The sequence below is a fragment of the Melanotaenia boesemani genome, chromosome 18, assembly GCF_017639745.1.
Source record: "Melanotaenia boesemani isolate fMelBoe1 chromosome 18, fMelBoe1.pri, whole genome shotgun sequence".
In the NCBI taxonomy this organism is placed as follows: Eukaryota; Metazoa; Chordata; class Actinopteri; order Atheriniformes; family Melanotaeniidae; genus Melanotaenia; species Melanotaenia boesemani.
This window is the reverse complement of record NC_055699.1, coordinates 1,762,854-1,786,734: the sequence shown is the minus strand read 5'-3', so window position 1 is coordinate 1,786,734 and position 23,881 is coordinate 1,762,854. Positions and strand designations below refer to the sequence as shown.

Here is a 23,881-nt window from a genome sequence, read left to right as displayed (position 1 = left end):
CACAGACATGTCCATGGAAAACTGGCCTTGGATCAAATATGCATTGTTAAGTACTTTGTGAGGGTTGTTTGTATAAAAAGTACTATATAAATAAAATTTGATTTGATCAATGACAGTCAGTAACACTCCTTACAAGCCTTCATGAATGAATGCTGTAATAGGGATTATTATTCTGCTTATTCGTATTTACGGTCTTGTTCTGGGGAATGGTGGCTGCTGGCAGGAATGACGACCTGAAACTTGCAGTGCACTTGAAGAAGCCTCTCTCTGAACACACTGTTTCCTCACTGTGTTGTGGATTGGTTGTGAAATTGTCCATTATGTCCAGCAGCTTGTGCAGCATTCTTCTCTGGACAAGCAGTACCAGCATCTTCAGACCAGTTCCCAGCACAGAACCGGGCTTCTCCGATGCTGCTGCCCCAGCAGATGCTGCAAAGCTGATTGGATTTTCCATCCATGCATCCATCCATTTTCCACAACAGACTATAGAAGATATGAAACGTCTTGGTGCAGACGTGGAAGGAGATCAGCTTCCTTAAGAAGTAGTCTGCCCTGTCGGTTCTTCTAGATGCTTCCAGTCTGTTGTCTAGCTGAACGCTGAGCTCTTTGTGTTCCTCCACCACCTCCACCTCTTCTCTCAGGATGTAAACACTGACTCAGTGACTCAGTGACTCAGTGACTCAATACTCTGGTTCCTCCTGAAGTCAGCACTCGTCTCTTTTGTTTGATGAGGTGATTGTTTCTGCACCATCTTACAAACTGAATGAACAGTTCTCTGGACTCAGCTACTCCCCACAGCTGCAGAGTAATCAGAGTATTTCTGCAGATGACAGGACTCAGGACTGGAAGTCAGAGGTGGACAGTGTGAAGAGAGAAGGTGAGAGTCCAGTCCCTGGTGGTGCTCCAGCTCAGCTGACCACCATGTCAGACACACAACCTTCCAGTCTCACACACTGTCGTCTGTTTGTTGGGTATTCACACATCCAGGTGGTGGTGGAGGCATCCACCCGGATGGAGCTTTGTATCAGTACAAGCTGAACTGTGGTGGAAGCTTTTGTGAAAATCAAACATGACCCTCATCATTTTGCCTGACTTTTCCTGAGGAGCGACTCTCTGAAGCAGGTAGATGACGGCGTCTTCAGCCCCATAACGATAAGAAAACTAATGTTCTCTGGCTCACTGAGGTAATATTCAGTCTCTTTAGGACTTATGGACTGACTGGAAGCTTCTTTTCTTTTCTTTTCTTTTCTTTTCTTTTCTTTTCTTTTCTTTTCTTCTCTTTTCTTTTCTTCTCTTTTCTTTTCTCTTTTCTTTTCTTTTCTCTTTTCTTTTCTTTTCTTTTCTTTTCTTTTCTTACCTCACTCTGCATCTTCTGTGCTTCTTTGGACACTTTGTATGTCTGAGTGTCTCCGAAATCCATCTGAGAGCGACCTTTGTTCTTCTCATACTCCTCTTTGTACTTCACCTGAAGCCACAAGAACAGAAGCTCGTCAGATACAGAAGTCGTGTGAAGGTGAAGAAAACACACCAGAAAAGTAAAAATAAATGTGTGTGTGTGACCTGGCTGTGCAGCACTGCGTTCTCCTTGTGGTGGAGCTGTTCAGCCGTGTCCAGAGCGATGTGGTAGTGAGCCTTCGTTTGCTCGTACTTCTTCTTGTACTCCACCTAAAACACAGACAGTCTCATAACTAGTTTATCATTCTTTCTTCAACCAGGTGAGTGAAGCTGTTTCTGCATCATATCCAGTGTGGGTGTACATTGCTCTGCAGCTTGCTGGCGTGCAGGGCGTGCTCCAGCTGCAGGAGGTTTGGCAAGTCTGAGGGTCCTTCTGGCTTCTGGTTCTGGTTGGACTTATACTTCACCTGAAAGACAGAAGTTTATAAATTTCCTGTGATTTTAAGAAGATTATTACATGAGTATATGGTGCAAAAGTCTGCAGCCACTCATCTCCTCACTTTTCCAGGAAGCAGCTGTTTATTGAAACATCCAAACATGAATAAAATACAGTAAATGAGCAAAAACCGAGTTTGTACATTTCTGTTGAGCTTGAAATTCAAGATTTGGTACGATCAGTTTTAATCTTCAACACAGTCTGAACCCTCTTAAACAGCCTAAGCTTCCTTGTTTAAGAGCAAGAAGTTGATTCAAATTACTGTAAAATCAGAAATTGTCAGTCTGCATTTTATCTACAACAACTATGAAGACAAGAAGCAGCTATGATGCAATATAATGTACTTCAGTCTAAAAACACGAACACACACATACAGAAACACACACTGAAATGGAACACACACTGGAATCCTGCATCTTCCCTCTCTGGTAAATTAAAGACTTTCTGGCTGCAGTAATGACAGAGATGGTTGCAACCACTGGACCCAAACTCCAGGGTTTAAAACCTCACACACATGTTTCTATACAGCACACAGATGCAGTTCGGTGCATATTTATGGAAGTGAACATTAATAGTTAGAAGTGAATTCTAATTTCCACACAAGCCTTTTACCAGGACGCTTCTCCCACTGATTCAGAGCCGAACTCTTGAGAAAACCTGCCCTCACAGATCTGCCTGCATCCTGATGCTCGGAGAGGCAGAAGCAGCTCCGGGTGAACGTTCAGCATTCCCCAACACCAGGCAGCGTTCAGCACAACAAGCTGTTATGCAACCCTGTGAAGTGGAGAGGCTCTTTTCTGTGGCTGTGTGGGCGGAAACGGAGCTAAAATCGAACTGCATCTGTGTGTGTGAGTCTGGATGAGACTTCGTCATCTTTACACAAACATGTGGATGTCTGTTCAGTTACCGTGTGTGTGTGTGTGTGTGCATTTAGGTCTGCAGTTTTAGGGTTCTGGCTAGAACCAGGTTTAGGTCAGGCCTGAGGTCAGAGTTTTTTCTGACAGTTCTAACAAACGTTCATGTATGTATATGAGTATTTGTGTGTTTGTGTGCATGTAACCTCTTTAACTTCTCCAGCTCTCATCCCACAATCCCTCTCCTGCTTTAGAAAGGTTGCCATGGTTACGCCCACACAACAGACTGAATTTTAGAGTGTGTTTCGAAGAGAAAGGCGCACACACACACGCACACACCAGCAGATACAGTGTGTTCTTAGAGTTGTTTATCTCAGAGGCTGAAAAGTGTCTGCAGGTGAACTGAAGAAAACAAAAGCGAGTTTCTCTCATTAGTTCAGCTAAATTGTTATGAATCTGTCAGGAAGGGACACTCAGGGTAATTACATAATAAACTGCATTTATCCTTTCAGCCCCACACGAAGAATCCACACTAAAAAGATGAAACCAAACTACAGGATCAGTAGTTTCTGCACTTTCTCCTCAGAGGTGGAGGTGCAGAAATCATAAAATGATGTTTTATTAATGTGGCAGACTGTAACATTTACAGACGTCTACAGTTCAGGTTTGAACTGAACAAATGACGCTCTAGTATTAATTGTGCTTTATTTTGTGTCACTGTTAGTCAGCAGCTTTTCTTTCTGTGGCTTCATTCAACCGTTTTATGAACTTCCCTCCATGTTTGTACAGAATTAACTCATCTGATGTAAACCTGAGACCAAACTGGTTTGCTTAAAATGCATCTTTTTTATTTCAGGGATTTATGTGGAACAATGACAGTAAGGTCCATTTTAAGATGTTCAGAGCCGGTTTGGGTTCATACAGCGAACGAGTGCTGATGTTAAAGAACGTGCTGCTTTTTAAAATCTTGTTTGCTCTCATCTTCGCAGTGTTTTGATATCTGTCTCATTACTACTGAACCGAGCTGTGTTTGTAGATCAGTTCCAGGTAAGAGTCTCACCTGGCAGGACTGATGAGTCTTATCTGGGTTGTAAGTAAAGGACTTAATAAAATCAACCCCCTCATTTAGACAAACGTCCATCCAGACAAACAAATTAAATTTCAGGCCTGTTTCTGTTGTGTACATCTGTTCTATGCAAAATAAAAATACTTTATCTGATCAGTTGTTGGGACATGTATTAATTTTAAGTGCTGTAATGTTTATTTTTTGTGCAGACAAATAATTAACTGGAAATTAGACCATCATGCTCTGCAGTTTCCATTAATCTCACACTTAAATCAGAAGTCTGTGGAGGGATTAAACTGCATTTTCTTCCAAACAATATTAAGTTATTTGTTTATTTGTTGACGAGTTCTGTTAAACACATCAGTCAGAAACCTGGTTTATATGGAAAGTAAGTTCTCTGTCTGTCTGTACGCCAATTCAGCTGCTTCCAGATCTCATGTCTGCAGCATTTCTTCACATAATTAATATTTAATGATAAACATAGTATTTGTTTGTTTCAGGAAATCTATTTTATGTGGTGGTGAAGTTGAATGCTGGTGCTGTTTTTACTGTTTTTCTGTCTTATTCAAGTATAATCTGATGCAAACAAGCGAACTGCAGGAGAGAAATACATTAACATATTTAGATCCATGAATATTTATTTTCCTCACAATTTAAATTTTGTCCTCATGGTATGGAGCCTTTGTAAAACCTGACAAGAACAGATATAAAACAAGCTCTTTGGCTAAAACTGGGACATTTACAGAGGTGTTCTTTTTTAAATATGCTCCATCCCTGACAATTAAACAAGTTAATAAAAAAAACTTTATTAATGTTTCTGTATGTTGCTGGAAAGCAAACGTAACTCTGAATGGTCATGTGACACAGATCATGTGATGACAGGTGTCACCCACCTGACTGGCCAGGGCAGCAGCAGCTTGCGTGTGCTTGAAGGAGAGGCAGTCCAGAGGGTTGTAACACGGTTTCTGGCTCTTCAGATGCGTCTCCTTATACTTCACCTGCAGGCAGAGCGATGAGCATGAGCACAGCTGATACCGCACCTACAGAGACCTACTCATGGATTTATTTCGTTGCTGCTATTCAGTTTAATAAGTGTGTGTTTTCTAAGTCTGTTAAGACCACAATGCATCACTCTCCGGCACCTGCTCAGTGCATGCTGGGTAACTGTGCTTGCGTTACCTGACTGGCCAGTTTTGACACTTCTTTGGCGTGCTGGATATCGGTTCTGGCCAGAAGTGAGCTGTCGCTGTAAACAGGCTGTTTAGTGTTCCTGTAGGCCACCTGTGGACGATGTGCATATTTACAGGATGAACACGTGTTTTTTCAAAAGAATCTTTGTTTTCTGTCAGCTGTCTTAGTTGAAGGAGGCTGTTTTTCACCTGCACTCTGACCCGTTTGTCTACATTAAAATGTCCATTTTAACACCCAGCTTGGTGACAGTAGGATTACAGCTTGTGCCAGAAGACCCAAATCAACACCAGGACCAAAGAACAGAACCTCTGTCTGCTTGTTGTTAGTGTGGAGAAAGTTTAGAGGCGTCTAGGCTTTTACTTCATCAAGCCACTTCATCACAATTTCACAGAATAGACGTCCTCTCATTTCAGAGGCATGTAGACCAAACTGCCATCGGTATAAAAACAGAAAGCACATCTGTGGTTTGTAGAAATGGGACCCAGGAGAAGCAGATAGAAAGAAAACCGGGACAAAACAGAGGAGCTGAGACCTGAAACATTCAGAGGCAGTGCCTTGTATGGCTACATAAGGTTATAAATAAATAATGTGTCATGATTCAGCATAATGTTTATTGTTAAAAAGATCCCCGTTCGCTGTCTCCAAAGTGGGACCAGCTAGTCTTTCTGGGGTCCATGGCAGCCGCCATTTCAAAGACAGCTGTTAAAAAAAGAAGGCTAGAAAACATGAACAGCTTCCTAAAACAAAACTTACAATAAAACACATTATAGTCTCATCATTTCTGGACGTCTACGGTGACCTAATTATATTTTGAACATGTGGACAGAAGCACCCGTCACACCTTGTCTGTGATGGAAAGTTGCTAACAACTGTTATTTTATTGTTTTCTTCCATTTCCATCCAGTTTCCATGTTTTCCTCGGCTTCTGACATGCCTTCATTTTTACGTGGACGTGAAACATTCTGGATGGTGTCATGTGGCTTTTAGTTTGGTTTTGTTGGATTTTTCTTTGCTATTTGCTGTCCTGGTTTTCTGGTTTGAGATCCTCCCTGTGTTCATTCTCTGTACTTGTCAGTTCCTTAGTTTCTCATCTTGGCCGTCTCTGGGTCTCGTTTCTGATTTTTATTTTGTAGTTTAACCCCTCAGTTACTCTCGTTCTTCGTTTCCCGGTGCTGTCCGTGTTTCTGTTTTCCAGCCTTGTTTGTTGAAGTTATCTGGATTAAAGCTGTGTTCATCCACCTTCCTCCCTTATCCTTCCTTGCTCCGCAGTCAGCTCGCTCTCTGATTGGCTACGTTCTGCTCCATGTCACCATCCACACGGTCACAATTCAGGAGTCATCGGCTTTCCACACACACGAAGATTTTTGTAAATGTTGAACATGTTTAATACTTCAGATTGTCGGCCACGACCCGATTTGGAGCCGATTGTTGGGACAAATTTATTCATAATACACATCTCCGACCACAGGATCATTTTATAGGAGAATCTCGGGTGTTTGCCGTCCTTGGTCGGGAAGGACAAAAACAGTCCGATAAACTTGATGTGTGTACCCCGCTTTACTTAACATCACAGAACAAACTGGTATCTTGAAAAATGAAAGGAAGCTAAAGCACAAACAGTGGCTCTTCAAGTCTTTTAATGACCCTAACCCAGTGGCGTTATTTAGGGGGGAAAGGTGATGACAATTCTAAGGGTCCACAGCCCATTAGGGCCCACACACACCCCAGGCTCCTCTATGCAGACGGGGTGGAGGGGCCCATGACAATATTCTTTCTAGGAGCCTAAAATTCCTAGCAACTGCACTGCCCTAACCTGAACGTGATCCTAACTTTAACCCTAAATTCTTAGTCCTTACTTTACTAAACTCCCACATGCTCCAAGATCTAAAAACACAGATCACAAAGATGTACACACACACACACACACACACACACACACACACACACACACACACACACACACACACACACACACACACACACACACGCACACACACACACACACACACACAGAGCCTCACACACTTCCTGTGAAGCTGGAGCTAGAGGAAAACTCTTGCATAACAACATGGTGTCAGCAGCTGAATATTTTGTATAATTAATCAGCACTTCTCTCAGAGAACAGCTGCTGAACACGACTGTTGTCACGGAGACTCATGTACAGAAGAATGGGACACTGTTACACACACACACACACACACGGACTCACATCGCTGGCCAGTTTAGCGGCGTTGGTAGCGCTGATGATGTCAGGTCTGTCAGGCACCGTGTTGTAGTGATGAAGCTCCTCTTTACCTCTTCTGTAGCTGACCTGGGACCAGCAGAGGCAGGTTTTAGGCATTTAATGCTGCTGGTTAACAGAGTGAGACATTAAAGCAGCACCAAGCGGAAATTCATCATTTCTAGATAAAAGGAATTAAAATGGCTGTGTGAAGAACCAGAGTAGTTTCATCTAGAGTATAGCAGGACGTCACGCCCCGTCCCTCTGTGTGGATCTCAGCTCCGTGTTTACCAGCCGGTCCGGCTGTACGTTCATGTAGGTTCATGTAGGTTCATGAACGTTCATGTAGGTTCATGTAAGTTCATGTAGATTCATGTAGGTTCATGTGAATCACCACCTCCTCCCGCCTCCCTCCTCTACGAGCCCTCGGCCTTCTCTGCTTATAAAAAGCTGGAACAAGCGAGCAATGGCAGCGAAATAGTGGAGGGCAGAACGAAACGTTCACCTGCAGAACACCACGATCCAACATTACCTCCAATAAAAAGCTATTGTTGTTGGCGAAGAAGTTATTGGATAAGGAAAGAGGCATAACCTGAATTACCACTGGCTTGTATTTCCAAAGAGGAGAACAATGCGAGAGCTAATGAGGCTAAAATTTGACTGGGAGTTAGCTCTTCTAAGTTACTTTGACTTTTTCTACAAAATGATGCTTTGCTCAGCGTGTCCGTACATCCGTTTGCAGGTGAGGAAGGTTGGGGGTGGGGAAGACGTAGAGGAAGGTGGGGCTCATGGTCTACAGGAAGTGCACAGCAGCAAACAATGCGGTGAAATGATTTCACCTTTTGCACCGTTAAAACTAGAAGGAGCTGAGTCGACGCAGTGCCACGCCTACATATTTATTTAAAAGAACGTGACTCCAAATAACAAAAAACAAAAAGTTAAAAGTTGTGCTTTGTAATTTTTTTTTGTTTTGTTGTCTGAAACATGCAAAACTTCTGTATTCAGATTTACATCGCTCTGGTTCTTGCTGACTTCCATGGCGTGCTCCACCTCAGGCAACGTCTTCATGTTCGTGTAGCTGGACTTCCCTTTCTCTCGATTATACTTCTCCTTGTAGAACTTCTGCAGAGAGACAGAAACAGGAAAAAGGACATAAATGGGATTAAAGATAAGGAATAAAATAATAAAATTTTTGAACCTGTTCATTTCTGTTTGTGTAAAAATACTTGATAAAAACTGCTGAAAATGTTGCTTCTCATTCTGCATATAAATTACATAAAAAATTATCTTCAAATATAAATTTAAATTTAAACCCCCAGACATATAAAATGTTAACATAATACAAGTAGAAAAGACACGTTAGAGGTCTGAGAGTAACTAAGATAACTTTCAGCTTACAGTCAAGTTTAAACATTTTTCCAAAAATGTCAGGACTCTACGTAAAATAGAAATAAACACAAAATGCAAAAATTTATAAATCTTATCAAGCCAAGTTCAAGGAAAATATGAGCTGATAGTGAATCTGAAGTTCGGCGCGGTGTAAAAAGTAGTTCCAGGGTGACGTTCGGCACGGTGTAAAAAGTAGTTCCAGGGTGACGTTCGGCACGGTGTAAAAAGTAGTTCCAGGGTGACGTTCGGCGCGGTGTAAAAAGTAGTTCCAGGGTGACGTTTGGCACGGTGTAAAAAGTAGTTCCAGGATGACGTTCGGCGCGGTGTAAAAAGTAGTTCCAGGATGACGTTCGGCACGGTTTAAAAAGTAGTTCCAGGATGACGTTCGGCATGGTGTAAAAAGTAGTTCCAGGATGACGTTCGGCACGGTATAAAAAGTAGTTCCAGCTTTCAGATGGGTGGGCGGGGCTGCAGATGTGGGTGGAGAGGGTGAGGCCAGAGACTCCACCCAGCACCGCAGCAGCCGTGTCCTCAGAGGATGTCCTGCAGGTGCAGAGGGACACCATCACTGCTAGTAACCTGGTAGACAAGGAGCTCCAGGAAATGAAGATGGTCTTGATGGAAATTGGGACAACAGTTACAAAAGGATAAATGATAAATAAATAAATAAAGGAAATCCACCTCTTGTGTGTTTCATAAGCGTTGCATCACTTCTAGACCTCCAGTCTGTCCCACTCTGCTGGATCGCTGAATAAATTAGTGAAGCTTCCTTCTGCATCTTCTTTACTGACTGGTAAATGGTGGCAGCAGACTCTCCACCTCATCATTTCCTTCATTTTATTCTGGACTGGTGGTGTCGCAGTTTCCCGTTTTCCAGATTTTGTGCGTACGCTGTGGAGGGAGAACATTCTCCTGCCAAGTTTGTTTTTTATAAATCCCAGAAGTTGACTATATTTGGCGTTTTGCTCCTACACCAGCTTTAGAAATGAGGCCCCTGGACCTTGGTTGCTGGATTTCTGCTTCCATGATGCTCCAGATGTTGTGTACTGGTGAAAGGTCTGGACTGCAGGCAGGCCAGTTCAGCAGCCGGACTCTTCTCCTGTGAAGCCATGCTGCTGTGATGGATGCAGGATGTGGTTCAGCATCGTCTTGCTGAAACCTGCAAGGCCTTCCCTGAAAGAGACGTTGTCTGGATGGGAGCAGATGTTGCTCTAAAACCTTCATGTACTTTCCAGCATTGATGGAGCTTCACAGATGTGGAAGCTGCCCACGCCATAGGCACTAATGCAGCCCCATCCCATCAGAGATGCAGCTTTTCACCTGTCCACTGATAACAAGCTGGATGCTCCCTCTCCTCTTTAGTCTGCAGGACACGCCGTCCATGGTTGATCCATCTGACCACAGAAAAGTTTTCCACTATGTTGTTTACGGTTTACTGGGAATAAAATTTGGGTTAATGAGGTTTGTGGTATTATTGCATTCTATTTTTCTTTACATTTCACACAGTGTCCCAATGGTTTGGGAGGTGGGGTTGTAAATGTATGAATTGTTCTTGTTTTGTCATGCGGTCAGGTCTTCCAGTGCTCTAAAGAAAGTGAGGCTGTCTGGGCTGCTGGTTGTTATACGCTCCAGTTAGTGTCGCATTGCTCGGTCAGGACACCAGAAAAGCATCAGGCCTGCGCCCCAGTTTACTCATGGACCAGATTTTCTGCCCCTCTGGGCTGACTGACATCAAACCATTATCCTCATGTGTAATCAGCAATAACTGTGCTCTGAACAAAAAAAAATAAGATCAATATCTGTGTTTGTGTGTGTGTTTGTGTCAGGGTAACGTTTCACAGCAACGTTTCTTCTGTGCTAAAGACCTTGCTGTAATAGCTGACTCTTAATTTTAGTTAAGTTGAATGAAACAAGAGTTAAAAAGAAATACTTAGTGTTCTGTAGAATAAATGGAGTAACTGTCTGGTTCAATCAGCTCCTCAGATCAGAACAGTGGATCACATCAGTGTTTGCTGCTCCATAATGATCCATTTAGACCTCATTCAGAGAAGGTTTGTAGTCTTTACACTCTCCGAAGTGTGAATTCTGAATCAGGACTAAAGACTTTTCTGCTCTTTTCTAATATTTTACAACTTCAGCTATTTATGATCATATGACTCTTAAATCATAATATTGTGCTTTTTTCTACACAAATGAGCTGCAAGACTGAAAAACTCTCTGGGGAGGTAAAAAAAACGTTGATCATCTTGTGCTGCTGGAAAGCCTTGGGTTCTGGCTTCAGACTGCTTGGGACCAGCTCCATGAACAACACAAACAGCTCCAGGCATCGACCCAGCCTGCTAACGCTCCAGATCCAGTCTGTTTGAGCTTCTCTGGATCGCAGCCATCCAGTCCAAGCTCTCTGCTCTGACACAGCAGGGCAGTCAGAGATCGATGGCAACATGAGATCTACATGTGGTCTCGTTTGTGCTCCGGTCTCTGATCTGCAGAGATTTAGTGGTCAGTTTTCAGCAGAGATCATGAGAGAAACGTGTCTGTCCCTGTGTGTGAGCATCGACCTGCCATTGCAGTCTGTTAGCTGTGTGTGAGTGTGTGTTTCTGTGTGTGTGGGGGGTGTTTTGGGCAGTAGGTCAGCGGCTGTGTCCTCAGGCTGTGGAGCAAACAGCTGCTCCCTCTGTTCACGCTTCTGCAAGCAGAATGATACCACACACACAGTCCCACCGTGTGTGTGTGTGTGTGTTAAACTGAGAGGATTGTGGGATGTTGCTGCGTAAGTTAAATCTGAAGCATCTTCACTGCTCACCGGAGCTCTCACCGTAGGTGGACTGTAACTCAGACTATGTTCACTAATGTGACTTTTCTGTGAGGTTGACTCCAGACTTACGTCGCTCTGGGCTTTGGTCAGCTCCTTAGCGAAGGCCGTCTCGATGGTTTGGGGCATCTGAGCATACAGACAGCACTCAGCTTCTTTCTTGCCCTCCTCCCTGTAAGCTTTCTGCAACACAAAACACAACAACAGAGGCTTTGAGGAGGCTGTGGGGCCACATTTAGGCTCTGCAGTATTACTTATCTTACAGTGCAAATAGTAGTTTTAAATATTAATGCTGCAATATATAAATTAAATATGTAAACTAAAAGTCCTGAGCCACTCCTCGTTTCTTTGTATCTCAAGGAAAACACAGTTTAAGATTTATTGAAACATTCGAACATAAATTAAAATAGTGTATAAGAAAAGGAGTTTCTACAATTTTAACAAGACTGAAAGTCAATATTTCCTCTGAGTCCCTTTATTCTTTAACACAGACTGAACCCTCTTAGACAAGCTTCCTGTAGTCTGCAAGAATAGTTCTTCAGGCTTCTTGAAGGACTTTCCAAAGCTCTTCTTTGGATGTTTTCTACTTTTTGTTTCATTCTCTGTCAAGTGTTTCCACACAGCTTCAGTAATGTTGAGGTCCAGGTTGTGGGGAAGATTCATTCCTCCATCAGACCTGTTGTTGCTGAGTTTCTCTCTAGTTCTTCTGTCATTTTTTGCTTACTTCAGCCTTTTCACCCTTTCTCTTCCTCAAGATGGCTTCTCATCAGCCACCAGTTGGTCCTCAAATGTTTTAAGTGCAAACTGCATTTCATGCTTAGATATACCAGGTTTTCAGCTTTCTGAAAATAACCTTATTGGAAGAAAAAAATCTTTTTCTTATCTGCCAAACCTTTATATCTTGTTAGTTGGTCTTTTGCTAAGTTGTATGTTCTATGGAGAAACAACACTGGCTCAAAACTTCCACTAAAACTTCATCTGGCTGCAGAACTATTGCTCAGGGTTACTTTAAAAGATTACAGGAAAGTGTGGCTGCACTGAAGGAAAAGAAGGAAAAAAGAGCGACTCAAGACTTTTGCACAGTTGTGTGTGTGTGTGTGTATATATATATCATTCCAGTTGTTTCTTGTTTATATTTTTATTTATAGAGAATGATAAGGTGGCTTCACAAACATGAAAAAAGTCTACAATCAGATGGGTTTCGTATTTGAAGTTAACACCTCAACATAATGTCTGTTAACGTCATGTTGCTCAGTAAATAGACTTTGATGATCGGTAGCAGATTATCAAAGGTGACTTAAATATTGAACATCAAACTGTTTACACGACATTAGAGCAGGTTAAATCCTACCTCACTGTACAGCTGAGTTTGCTCTTTAGCATGCTGAGTGTCTTTGGTCTCAGGCAGCAGAGAATACAGAGATTTCACCAGCTCCTTCTTACCAGCCTCCTTGTATTTATTCTGGAGGTACAAGAAAAAAAAATTAATTCCTGCTCAGTATACACACAATAACTGATATTTGTGTTACATTTCTTTTATCATGACACCATCCAACAACCTCCATGTTTCATCATGTTTTGACCATTATTCCTGAACAGATAAAACCCGGGCTCATTATAAATGTGTTTGCAGATGACACTCAACTTTACGTTAAAGACACTGACGCTGATGGACGGAGACAGATGAAGTTCAAATTCAGAAAGAGCTGATATGTAGATACACACGTCTTTTATAACCCACTGCAGACTCTGTGTTTTAATACACAAGATAGATCAAAAGATCACATTTTAAAGGCACATAAACAAAACAAAACACCGAGGATGTTGTATCCGCACCCCACTGGGAGATTAGGGTATGTTTACAGGGTACTAATCATCTATGCATCTCTTGATGAATTATTTATCTGTAATATTCCAGGAACAAATCAAACCTAAAGTACACATTAAAATCCTCTCTCACACACACAGACAAACAGTTTCCCACCTCGCTGTGAGTCTCCGCCATCTCTTTAACAAACTGAGTCTGCAGAGTTTCAGGAAGCACTGAGTACAAACTGTTGGGAAGATCTTCTACATCTTTCTTGTACTTTGACTAAAAAGAAACAACAATAAACACTCCTGAAAAACAGGCACTAAAAGAAACATTCTCCTTGAACCTTCAGGCTCATTGTGAGAATGAATTTACACTACACTACACTAAATACACCATCTGTGCTGGTATCAGAATCTGCTTCAGAACAGCTTTATGATGCACCTCACCTCACTCTGAAGCTCAGAGATCTGCTTTACAAACTCCATCTCTTTAGTCTCCGGGATTTGGTGGAAAACACTGCTGCTGATCTCCTGCCGGCCTTTTTCCTTGTATTTATTCTGGAACACAAACACTAACATGAGACAATGCAAAGAGCATAAACAAACCATAAAAACTCAAAGTTCAATGTATGAGCGAGCGAGTCACATGATCCTTTTTCCCCAAACTGAAACACTGAAACGAAACTTGAAAAGTGAAGCATTTTCTTAGCAGTGATCTGCTCACCTCACTCTGAAGTTCAGTGACGGCTTTAACAAACTTCATCTCCTCTGTCTCAGCGAGGTGGGAGTACAGGTTGCTGCTCAGATCCTTTTTACCTTCGTTGTATTTCACCTGGAGAGCACAGACAATGACAATGTGTCCCAAAACGCCTGAAAACAGTCCTTGAATCAAACAAATAAATTTAATTCATTTACACAGCAGTATACGGCATATTTCAGGTAACTGGAGTTACAGTTAACATTTTGACCGGATTATTGCTGCCAGATGAGCTTGGAGAAGGAATGTGACTGAAAGAGCCAGAGATCATTTTACATTTGATGATTCACATTAAATAAAATCAACAGCAGAACCCACTGTTTAACAGTGAAACTACTTCTACACACACACACACACACACAGAACGAAACTCAAGCGACAACCATAACCTTCAGAAAACCATCGATCAGAGAGAATAATTGAAAACAAACAAAAGAAAAGGTTGAGTTTGTTAGAAAACAGGAATTTCTGGATGCGACTGTAGTTCTGTGAGAGCAACGCCAGCCCTCTGAGGGACTTTGTTGTTGCTTGCGTTGGGTAGCCATGGCCACCCCGGGGGCATCTTATCCACAGAGAAAAAAACAACAAATCTACTAAGCAGGGTTTCTGAAAAGTCATGGTCCGGCTTTAAATACAACATTTATAATCAGATATCCCACATGCTGAAAACCTTAGTCTACCTCAAGCTTTAACGCTTGATGCCAGTGTCCTGACGATAAAGCAGAATATGACGGCGCTGGTGTGAGAACAGGCGGTTATATCACACTGCAGCAGCCATGGTGTTCTTGCTCAGTATGGGTCTGACTTCAAAGACTTTTGTGCTTATCAATATTTTACACTCCAATGTGAGCAAAAAAAAGACCCAAACTGGAAAAATGAACAAAACTCTGAAACTTTCCTTTAAGGACATTTTTTATGCCTTCCAGCACTAGAGAAAATATCAAAGTCCAAAGAGTAAATACTTTGACAACATATAAATAAGAAATACTGCTAAACACTCAAATATGTAGAAAAGTCGGGTAAGTCAATAAATTAAGCTGATTCATCTCAAAAGTGAAACAATTTAAGACTTTAAACCAACAAATGGACAACTGAGAATCCTTCCTGTCTGCTGCAACAGACTTAGTTTATTCTTTCACAACATGCATTAAAGCAAGTTAACGTCCTTCGCTGATAAAGGTGTTTAATAACCTGCCCAGTACATGTGTGAATCTGTGAGTGTGTACCTGACTTTGTAGATCAGTAGCCTCTTTAGCATGTTTAGTCTCCAGAGTTTCAGGCAGCTGATGGTACAGACAGCTGCTCGCCTCCTTTCTGCTCGCCTCCTTGTACTTAGCCTGAAGGTGTCAGAAACATTTGCTAATACGTCAAACAGCTGCTGTACGAATCCTGAAAACAGAACCTAATGTCATAGAACAGTATTTCTATAGACCTATGAGTGATTTTCAACACGTATATCTGGATGAAAGAATGAACACAAAGCAATAAGGAAAGTCACATTTTTCTCACCTCGCTTTGCAGCTCTGAGATCGTTTTTGCTAACTGAGTCTCAATGGTTTCAGGTAACTGAGAGTAGAAGCTCTGAGAAAGGCTCCTGATTCCATCTTCCTTGTATTTACTCTGAACAGAAAGACAGAAAGATGCAGAGGAGACTGAAGTTGAGAGACCCATCACATCAGGATGGAGATATTTCCTCACTGCTGTGACCTTTCCCTCATATCTGATATCACAACACAGAGACCCAGAATTTGTCAGATTACTGAATATGTTACAGTAGATGTTTCTGTATGTGTTCACCTCGCTCTGCAGGTCGGACATCTTAGCAGCAAGCTGTGTCTCTGTCGTCTGAGGTAGTTGAGCATAAAGACTGGACGACATGGACTTTTTCCCGCTCTGCTTGTACTTGTTCTGCAGAAAAAGGCAGCAGGAGAGTTTGATTCAGACACAAACGCTCAAGGAAGGAAATACCCATTTCTGGAATATAACTATTTTCTGTCTCTTAGAGGCAGAAAAAGGATCCTGGAATCTGTAATTTTGTTAAACTGTTTTAACTTTTATATATATTTATAAAAAAAAAACAGCAGAAAGAAAGGGTGAATGTGGGACGTGCCCGGAACACCTCATCAGGGAGGCGTCCAGGAGGCATCCTAACCAGATGCCCGAGCCACCTCATCTGGCTCCTCTCGATGTGGAGGAGCAGCGACTCTACTCTGAGCCCCTCCCGGATCACCGAGCTTCTCACCCTATCTCTAAGGGAGAGCCCCGCCACCCTGCAGAGAAAACTCATTTCGGCCGCTTGTATTCGTGATCTTGTTCTTTCGGTCACTACCCACAGCTCATAGCCATAGGTGAAGGCAGGAAATTAGATCGACCGGTAAATCGAGAGCTTTGCCTTTTGGCTCAGCTCCTTCTTCACCACGACAGACCGATGCAGAGTCCGCATCACTGCAGACGCCGCACCGATCCGCCTGTCCATCTCCTGCTCCATCCTTCCCTCACTCCTGAACAAGACCCCGAGATACGTGAACTCCTCCATTTGGGGCAGGACCCTATTGCAGACCCGGAGAGCGCACTCCACCCTTTTCCGGCTGAGGACCATGGTCTCAGACTTGGAGGTGCTGATTCTCATCCCAGCCGCTTCACACTCAGCTGCGAATCGCTCCAGTGAGAGCTGAAGATCACGGCCCGATGAAGCCAACAGAACCACATCATCCGCAAAGAGCAGAGACCCAGTCCTCACCCAGGACATGGTTGAAACTCTTTCTGACAGGGGACTCTACCAGACGTTCCCATCAGACCCTCACAACACGCTTGAGTCTGCCAGGCCTGACCGGCATCCTCCCCCATCATCTGAGCCAACTCACCAGCAGGTGGTGATCAGTTGACAGCTCCACCCTTCTCTTCACCTGAGTGTCCAAGACATGCGGCCACAAGTCCGACTATACGACTACAAAGTCGATCATCGAACTGCAGCCTAAATCAAATCAAATCAAACTTTATTTATATAGCACCTTTCATACATAGAAATAGCAACTCAAGGTGCTTTACAGAGAGTAAAATCCCCCAGAACCCCAACCCAATAGCAGCAAGCCCACCCCCCACCCCTTCCCATCAAACACACACACATCACAGAGGGTAAAAGCAAGTTAAAAGGACCAAGGAAACACTGTCATAAATTCTGGGGTCTAGTGGTGTGGGGAAACACTGAGATAAAACACTGTAAAATCAAATCTAAAACAATCTAAAAACCAACCCTGGATATAAAAGTAATAGTAATATTGCTAAGACCCATAAAATAAGAGAACCCGTGAAATAAGAGAATCAGAATGATAAGACAAATACATAAATGATAAATAAATAGAAGCTGAATACAGCCTGTGTGTTAAGAATAAAGAAATGAATAAATACAATAGTAATAATAAAAGAAATATTTAAAATGCTAAACTAAAAAGGTGGGTCTTGAGTCTGTTTTTAAAAATATCCACACTAGGTGCTCCCCTCACGTCCTCAGGCAGGCTGTTCCACATACGAGGGCCGTAGTAATAAAAGGAGGACTCGCCGTGGGTTTTTGTTTTTTCTCTGGGAACAGTTAAAAGGCCAGTACCAGAGGACCTGAGGGGTCTAGTGGGCTCATAAGACAAAAACAAATCAGATAAATAAGGTGGGCTAAGACCATTAAGAGACTTAAAAACCAATAAAAGAATCTTAAAATCAATTCTGAAGCTGACGGGGAGCCAGTGCAGAGACTTTAAAATTGGTGTAATGTGGGCCCTCTTTCTGGTCTTTACCAACAGATGTGCAGCTGCATTCTGTACAAGATGCAGCTGGTTCAGGTACTTCTTTGGAAGACCAGAAAGAAGAGCATTGCAGTAATCTAATCTTGATGTGATAAAAGCATGAATCAGTGTCTCTGCACTGGCTCGAGAGAGAAACGGCCTGATGAGCGAGATGTTCTTTAGATGATAAAAAGCAGTCTTAGTTATGTTTTTAATATGCGGCTCAAAACTGAGATCTGCATCTAAAATCACTCCCAGGTTTTTTACTTGATTAAAATGGTTGAGTGCTACTGTTTTCAGCTTGGCCTTCAGTTTCTCTCTCTCAGCTTCAGGTCCAATCGTTAAAACTTCTGTTTTGTCCTGGTTGAGCTGCAAGAAGTTTTCTGCCATCCACCCTCTGATATCTAAAATACAATCTAACAAGGCATCAATGGGCCCGTGCTCATCAGGAGTCACGGCAACATATAACTGTGTGTCATCAGCATAGCTGTGGAAATTTATGCCGTGTCTCCTGATGACATCACCAAGAGGAAGCATGTAAAGATTAAAAAGGGTGGGGCCTAAAACCGAGCCTTGGGGTACACCACAGGTTAGTCTATAGCTCTTGGACGAGGATTCCTTCATGTTAACAAAGAACTCTCTATCTGTTAGATAGGATTTAAACCAGTTAAAAACAGTACCAGTGAGGCCAACCATGTCGTGGAGTCTGTTTAAAAGAATAGTGTGGTCAACTGTGTCAAAGGCTGCGCTGAGGTCAAGCAACACTAAGACAGAGCCTAGAGTGTCCGGGCGCCAAGTGGACATGTGGGCACTCTTATGCCTCCTATTCATATGTGGGGGGGGGGCACTCCTCCCAATCATGCCCCTCCAGGTTTCAGTGTCATTGTCCACGTGAGTAAAGAAGTCCCCCAGCCCGGAACAAAGGTGTCCACAGAAGGAGTGCTCTCCAAGACCCCGTCCAAGGACTCCAAACGGGAGGCTTTTATTGAGTGTGTTTGTGGTCTACTGGGGAGCAGTGCTGGTTTCCAGTCTAACTGCTGTAGGAATCAAGTACCTGCAATATTTCCTTCAGACTCTGGATGCAGCAGTCTGTAGCTGAAGGAGCTCTGCAGTGTTCTGGAGGGGTGTGGGGCAATGAGGAGGTGGACTGTCCTTGAAAATGGACGAGTGTACCCATTATCTTCTTCTCTCCAACACCTTAACTGGTGGGTCCAACGGATGCAAGTTGACGTCAGATCAAGCAACATCCATCACTAATCAGTACATCCGATTTTACTTCTATCATATTTGACAAAGGCTGAAACTGTGAGGTGTCTGACAATTAAGTTTTACCACCAATCATTCACAAAACTACACATGACTGTAGCCCCTCCCCCCAGCTGTCATGGGGTCCATTTTAATCAATAAAAACAGGTTTAACACACGTACTTTCAGCCTTAATTATGTCGTTATCTTGACAAAACAAAGGTCATTATCGCGAGATAAAAAAAATTTCATCTTAAGATTATGATTAGAAAAAAATGGCTGCTCTCAGCTTCCGTAGTTGGAAGTTTCATCACATGAAAACTTCTTTTCTCCATTGACATAACGCTGAAAACTTTTCTCTCAAACAGAATTACAAAGAGCTGAAAGTCTTCACCGAGTGTCTTCAAAGTGCAAAATATTATTAATTTAATAAATCTGATGAGTAACGTCTTAATTTTCAGCCTTGTCTGGAGAACGCAGCACAGTGCAGGCGAGATAAAAAACATTCACTGAAGCTACTGCAGAGCAAAAACTTCAACATGCTCAAACTGACCAACAAAACAAAATGAACGAGTTACTCTTTAATGTTTTCATGCTCAAATATTCAGTCATGAAATGTGAATGGGAGGAAGTGAATAATGGATGTGTGTACCTCGCTGTGCAGCTCAGTAACCTCTTTAACATGCTGCGTCTCCAGGGTTGCAGGTAGCTGGTGGTACAGAGATTTACTGGCCTCTTTCTTCCCTGCTTCCTTATATTTCACCTGCAGAACGTAAAGGCAGTTATTATTAAATATTTCTAGGTGTATTTTACAATTTCCTGGCCTTAAATGTTGTTTCACTGTGAAGAAAAACATGATTGTTGCTCTTTGAGTCAGATTCACAAAAGCACCAACAGAGAAAACAGAACAAAATAAACGCTGAGTCATGCTTAGCTTGTTAAAAAGACTTAAAACACAAGACTGGGTGGAGGAGAGCGAGAGAGAGTAAAGACTGAATGGTTTTCTGATAACAGGACCAGAATAGACAACGGGTCAGTTTATCTACGATGTGTTAATGTACTGGAGTGGCTGAGAGAGAGCACACACCCCTGATTTAGTCTCTACACTGAGATATAAACTCCATGTAGACCAACCGGGTTTCATTTCATCCCAAGTCCTTTCAGAATTCCTCTACATGTATGCAGTTCTTCCCAAATCCCTTTGGCTCCTATTAAATCTGACACAATCCCGTTTGCAGATGTTTGCAGATGTTTCAGGTCCTGAAAAACCCTCACAGATACATCTGTGTATCTACATCTACTGCACTGCTGTATAAAACTAAAGACTGTGTATTTTATATCTTTCACTAATCAGATGTGTGTTTGATTTTAGGCAAACACAAAGTCATGATAATGTTAACTAATAAATTCTGTCATGAATCGACTAATCTATTATTCATCCAACTACACACACATTTAGTGAATTAGCTGATTATAAATGAATTAAAATCCTGTTTAAGCGAGTAAAAAGTTATTTGTACTGATAATACTAAAACGTGTGATACATTGAAACATCCTTTACGATGATAGATGTTAAATTAAGCTGCGTTAAATACCAGAAGATGTTATTTAACGGTAGCCAGTTTAAATGGTTTGTTTTCTTTGAAAATTATATGCTTACTTACTTTTCCTCATGTGTTGATTTTATTCTGTATGTAACGGAGGTAGAGGTTACATAAGTAACTCGGTTTGGTTTATCATGTTTATTATGTGTAGCATTTCTTTCAATAAGCAGATCTCAATCACTCAATCAATACCTTAAAAAACTGGGTTATTATCTGATTCGACTGCACTGGAAAACGTGCAAATATTGACTTTGTTTTGTTGTTATATTAGTTTTTGGACAGACTGGATCTCTGTGGCCCGGAGGGGTTCGTAGTTCTTCATAGAAGGATTTGCTGGCAGAATTCACAGAATATTGTTGCTGTTCCACATGATTAGATTATCTTTTAAAGAAGGGAGCGCTTCCATTTAGAGATGTGTCTATACAACGGGATTAATACCGGTCTTCGTTCCCCACCTCGCTGTGCGTCTCGGCCATCTCTTTCACAAACTGAGTCTCCAGAGTTTCAGGCAGCAGTGAATACAGCGTGTTGGGCAGGTCCTCCTTGTCCTTCTTGTACTTTGTCTTGAAGCGAAAAAAACAAGATGTAGACGGAGATACAATAAGTAAAACAATAAAACTAAATTTAATTAGTCTTCTTTTCTCATGTTAAACAAAAATAAAACCCCTGTCGGACTCTGTTCTGTGTGAGGCGTTCAGGGTCTTCACCTCGCTCTGTATCTCTGACATCTCCCTGGCGAACTGCATCTCTGCCGTCTCTGGGAGGCGAGAGTACAAGTTCTTGCTGATCCCCTTCTTTCCGTCCTCTTTGTACTTTACCTGGAGAAAAAGGAACATTAGAAACTCTCCACGCTGACCCAGCGGGTCTTTTCTGTCCACGTTTCTCACCTCGCTGTAGATGTCTCTCAGGTCTTTAGCCAGCTGGGTCTCTGTGGTTGCAGGTAGCTGATGATACAGAGAGCTGCTCACCTCCTGTTTATACTTCGTCTACAATGAGACGATAAAAGAGGGGAGACAGACTTTAGCTTCCACTTGTCACTCGTTTGGAGGTTTGAGGAGGAGTAAATATGAGGCCACGTGAAGCTGGACTGGCTGTTTATACAAACCTGACTCTGCAGCTGTGAGACCTCTTTAGCGTGCTGAGTCTCCAAAGTTTCAGGCAGCTTCGAGTACAGAGAGCTGGAAGCTTCTTTTCTTCCGGCCTCTTTATATTTGATCTAAAAGAGGAAGAAGTGGACAGAGACGTTTTTTGGACTTTAAACACTGTAAGATGTAAGATTTTTCCTTTGTAGAGGCTAAAAGTTTTTATGAAAACACTTCTTTGGACTAATACACGTACCTCACTCTGGATCTCAGATACAGTTTTGGCAAACTGGATTTCGCTGGTCTGCGGGAGTTGAGAGTAAACGCTCACAGTCTGGCTCTTCTTCCCAGTTTCCTTATATTTGCTCTACAGATAGAAGACAAAAAGATTTTTCTAACTTTTCAAATCAGGTACGCGGGACATAAATCCTTTACTCAAATTCTGCATGTTGTATTTTGTGAATGGATTACATGTTTTTGGACAGATTCTACCGACAGAAAGCAGCAACCCTCCAACCGTAGAGAGACGCCGGCTACTTAAAGCAGCAACCCTCCAATCGTAGAGAGACGCCGGCTACTTAAAGCAGCAACCCTCCAACCGTAGAGAGACGCCGGCTACTTAAAGCAGCAACCCTCCAACCGTAGAGAGACGCCGGCTACTTAAAGCAGCAACCCTCCAACCGTAGAGAGACGCCGGCTACTTAAAGCAGCAACCCTCCAACCGTAGAGAGACGCAGGCTACTTAAAGCAGCAACCCTCCAATCGTAGAGAGACGCCGGCTACTTAAAGCAGCAGATCCTGAAATACCACCGAGCTCAGGCCCAGGTTCTACCAGCTGCTTTCTGTGGGTTTTCTTTGCTGGGTGGACTTTTAGAAGCAGTAATGAACTGTGCTCTGATTTCTACGACAGAATCTTGGTTGTTGGCTTGAATTGTGCTTAAATATCCCGATGAAATGCTGTAAAAGTGTCAATATTTAAGTTTTATTGACAAAAGGGTTTAATCCTAAATCCTTTTTTAAATTTGAAAGCTTTGATTTTGTGTTAAATGTTTAGTTTTTGTTTGAAATAATAATAATAATAATAATAATAATAATAATATTTTAATTTAAAGGTACAAGGTAATTTTATTTAAATCCAGGTTAAAGACCCACCTGTTCTCTGCTGCATGGAACTAGTTTTTATTTAGAAGTTAAAATCTAAATCTGGTTCTTTTAAGTTGGAATCATGTTTTAATATTGTCTTTCCCCACACTGAAATTTTATTTCTTGCATTTTATCTGTTTTCATTTCATTAATTGCATTTCTTTTAATCTTTTTATTATTATTATTGCTTTCTGCACCCTGCTGAAATGTTTTATGTAAAGCACTTTGAATTGTCTTTTACATGAAATGTGCTATACAAATAAATTTGCCTTGCCTAATATTATTATTATTAATAATAATAATAATAATAATAATAATAATAATATAATAATAATAATATAATAATAATATAATAATAATAATATAATAATAATAATAATAATAATATAATAATAATAATAATAATAATAACAACAACAATAATAATAATAATAATAATATAATAATAATAATAATAACAACAACAATAATAATAATAATAATAATAATATAATAATAATATTAATAATAACAATAACAATAATAAAAAAAAAATAATAAAATTAATCTATTAAAAGTCCTTTATTTACTCAGGGATGTTACTAATTTGTTCGCCTCTCTGGTTCTGAGGTGGTTTAGCCTTGTTTTAGGGTCGCCCTGCTAATCCTCTGTTTCTGTTTAGAACATGTTAAATTTCAGGACGTCTACATGTGCAAAGAGAAGAGAAAAAGCAGAAGTTTGTACCTCGCTCAGTAACGCAGTCATCTCCCGAGCAAACTGTGTCTCTGACGTTTCAGGGAGCTGCGAGTACAAAGACGACGTCATCTCCTTCCTCCCTTCCTCCGTGTACTTTTTCTGTTAGAGACAGCGAGACAAAGGGACGCATCACGACTAAAACTCCTGCTAGTTTTACCTGAATGAGCGTCTAACGGGAGGGTTTATCAACGTGGTGGATGAAGAAGAAAATCAATGTTTAATATCTCAGAACCTGAACAAGGACATTCTAAACAACAGGAAAATGAAAAAGGGAGAAAACAGATGCTGAGAAATCTTTAAATC

The 23,881-nt window shown here is 41.7% G+C and overlaps 2 protein-coding genes and 1 long non-coding RNA gene across 7 annotated transcripts in view; 1 reads left to right on the top strand and 2 right to left on the bottom strand.

Moving 5' to 3' along the window:
• Positions 1-23,881, bottom strand: part of nebl (nebulette) — a 130,058-nt gene that overhangs the window by 15,570 nt on the left and 90,607 nt on the right. The window lies entirely within an intron of this gene.
• Positions 1-23,881, bottom strand: part of LOC121629222 (nebulin-like) — a 61,481-nt gene that overhangs the window by 5,642 nt on the left and 31,958 nt on the right. The window contains exons 34-54 of one of the 4 annotated variants that reach the window (XM_041968834.1): positions 23,567-23,677; positions 21,957-22,067; positions 21,722-21,834; positions 21,506-21,602; positions 21,326-21,436; positions 21,074-21,181; positions 19,667-19,777; positions 15,791-15,901; positions 15,503-15,613; positions 15,220-15,330; positions 13,961-14,068; positions 13,684-13,794; positions 13,409-13,516; positions 12,776-12,886; positions 11,497-11,607; positions 8,235-8,345; positions 7,212-7,313; positions 4,991-5,092; positions 4,705-4,809; positions 1,561-1,665; positions 1,358-1,465 (exon numbers count right to left, since the gene is read on the bottom strand). In XM_041968834.1, the coding sequence (XP_041824768.1) occupies positions 1,358-1,465; positions 1,561-1,665; positions 4,705-4,809; positions 4,991-5,092; positions 7,212-7,313; positions 8,235-8,345; positions 11,497-11,607; positions 12,776-12,886; positions 13,409-13,516; positions 13,684-13,794; positions 13,961-14,068; positions 15,220-15,330; positions 15,503-15,613; positions 15,791-15,901; positions 19,667-19,777; positions 21,074-21,181; positions 21,326-21,436; positions 21,506-21,602; positions 21,722-21,834; positions 21,957-22,067; positions 23,567-23,677 (2,277 nt within the window). The remainder of the gene's footprint in view (positions 1-1,357; positions 1,466-1,560; positions 1,666-4,704; positions 4,810-4,990; positions 5,093-7,211; positions 7,314-8,234; positions 8,346-11,496; positions 11,608-12,775; positions 12,887-13,408; positions 13,517-13,683; positions 13,795-13,960; positions 14,069-15,219; positions 15,331-15,502; positions 15,614-15,790; positions 15,902-19,666; positions 19,778-21,073; positions 21,182-21,325; positions 21,437-21,505; positions 21,603-21,721; positions 21,835-21,956; positions 22,068-23,566; positions 23,678-23,881) is intronic. The other 3 variants (XM_041968836.1, XM_041968835.1, XM_041968837.1) reach the window with 3 other exon arrangements.
• LOC121629245 lies at positions 1,436-23,795 on the top strand. Its single transcript, XR_006008350.1, has 3 exons — positions 1,436-1,513; positions 11,191-11,200; positions 23,785-23,795. It is a non-coding gene; the product is annotated as an uncharacterized LOC121629245 (long non-coding RNA).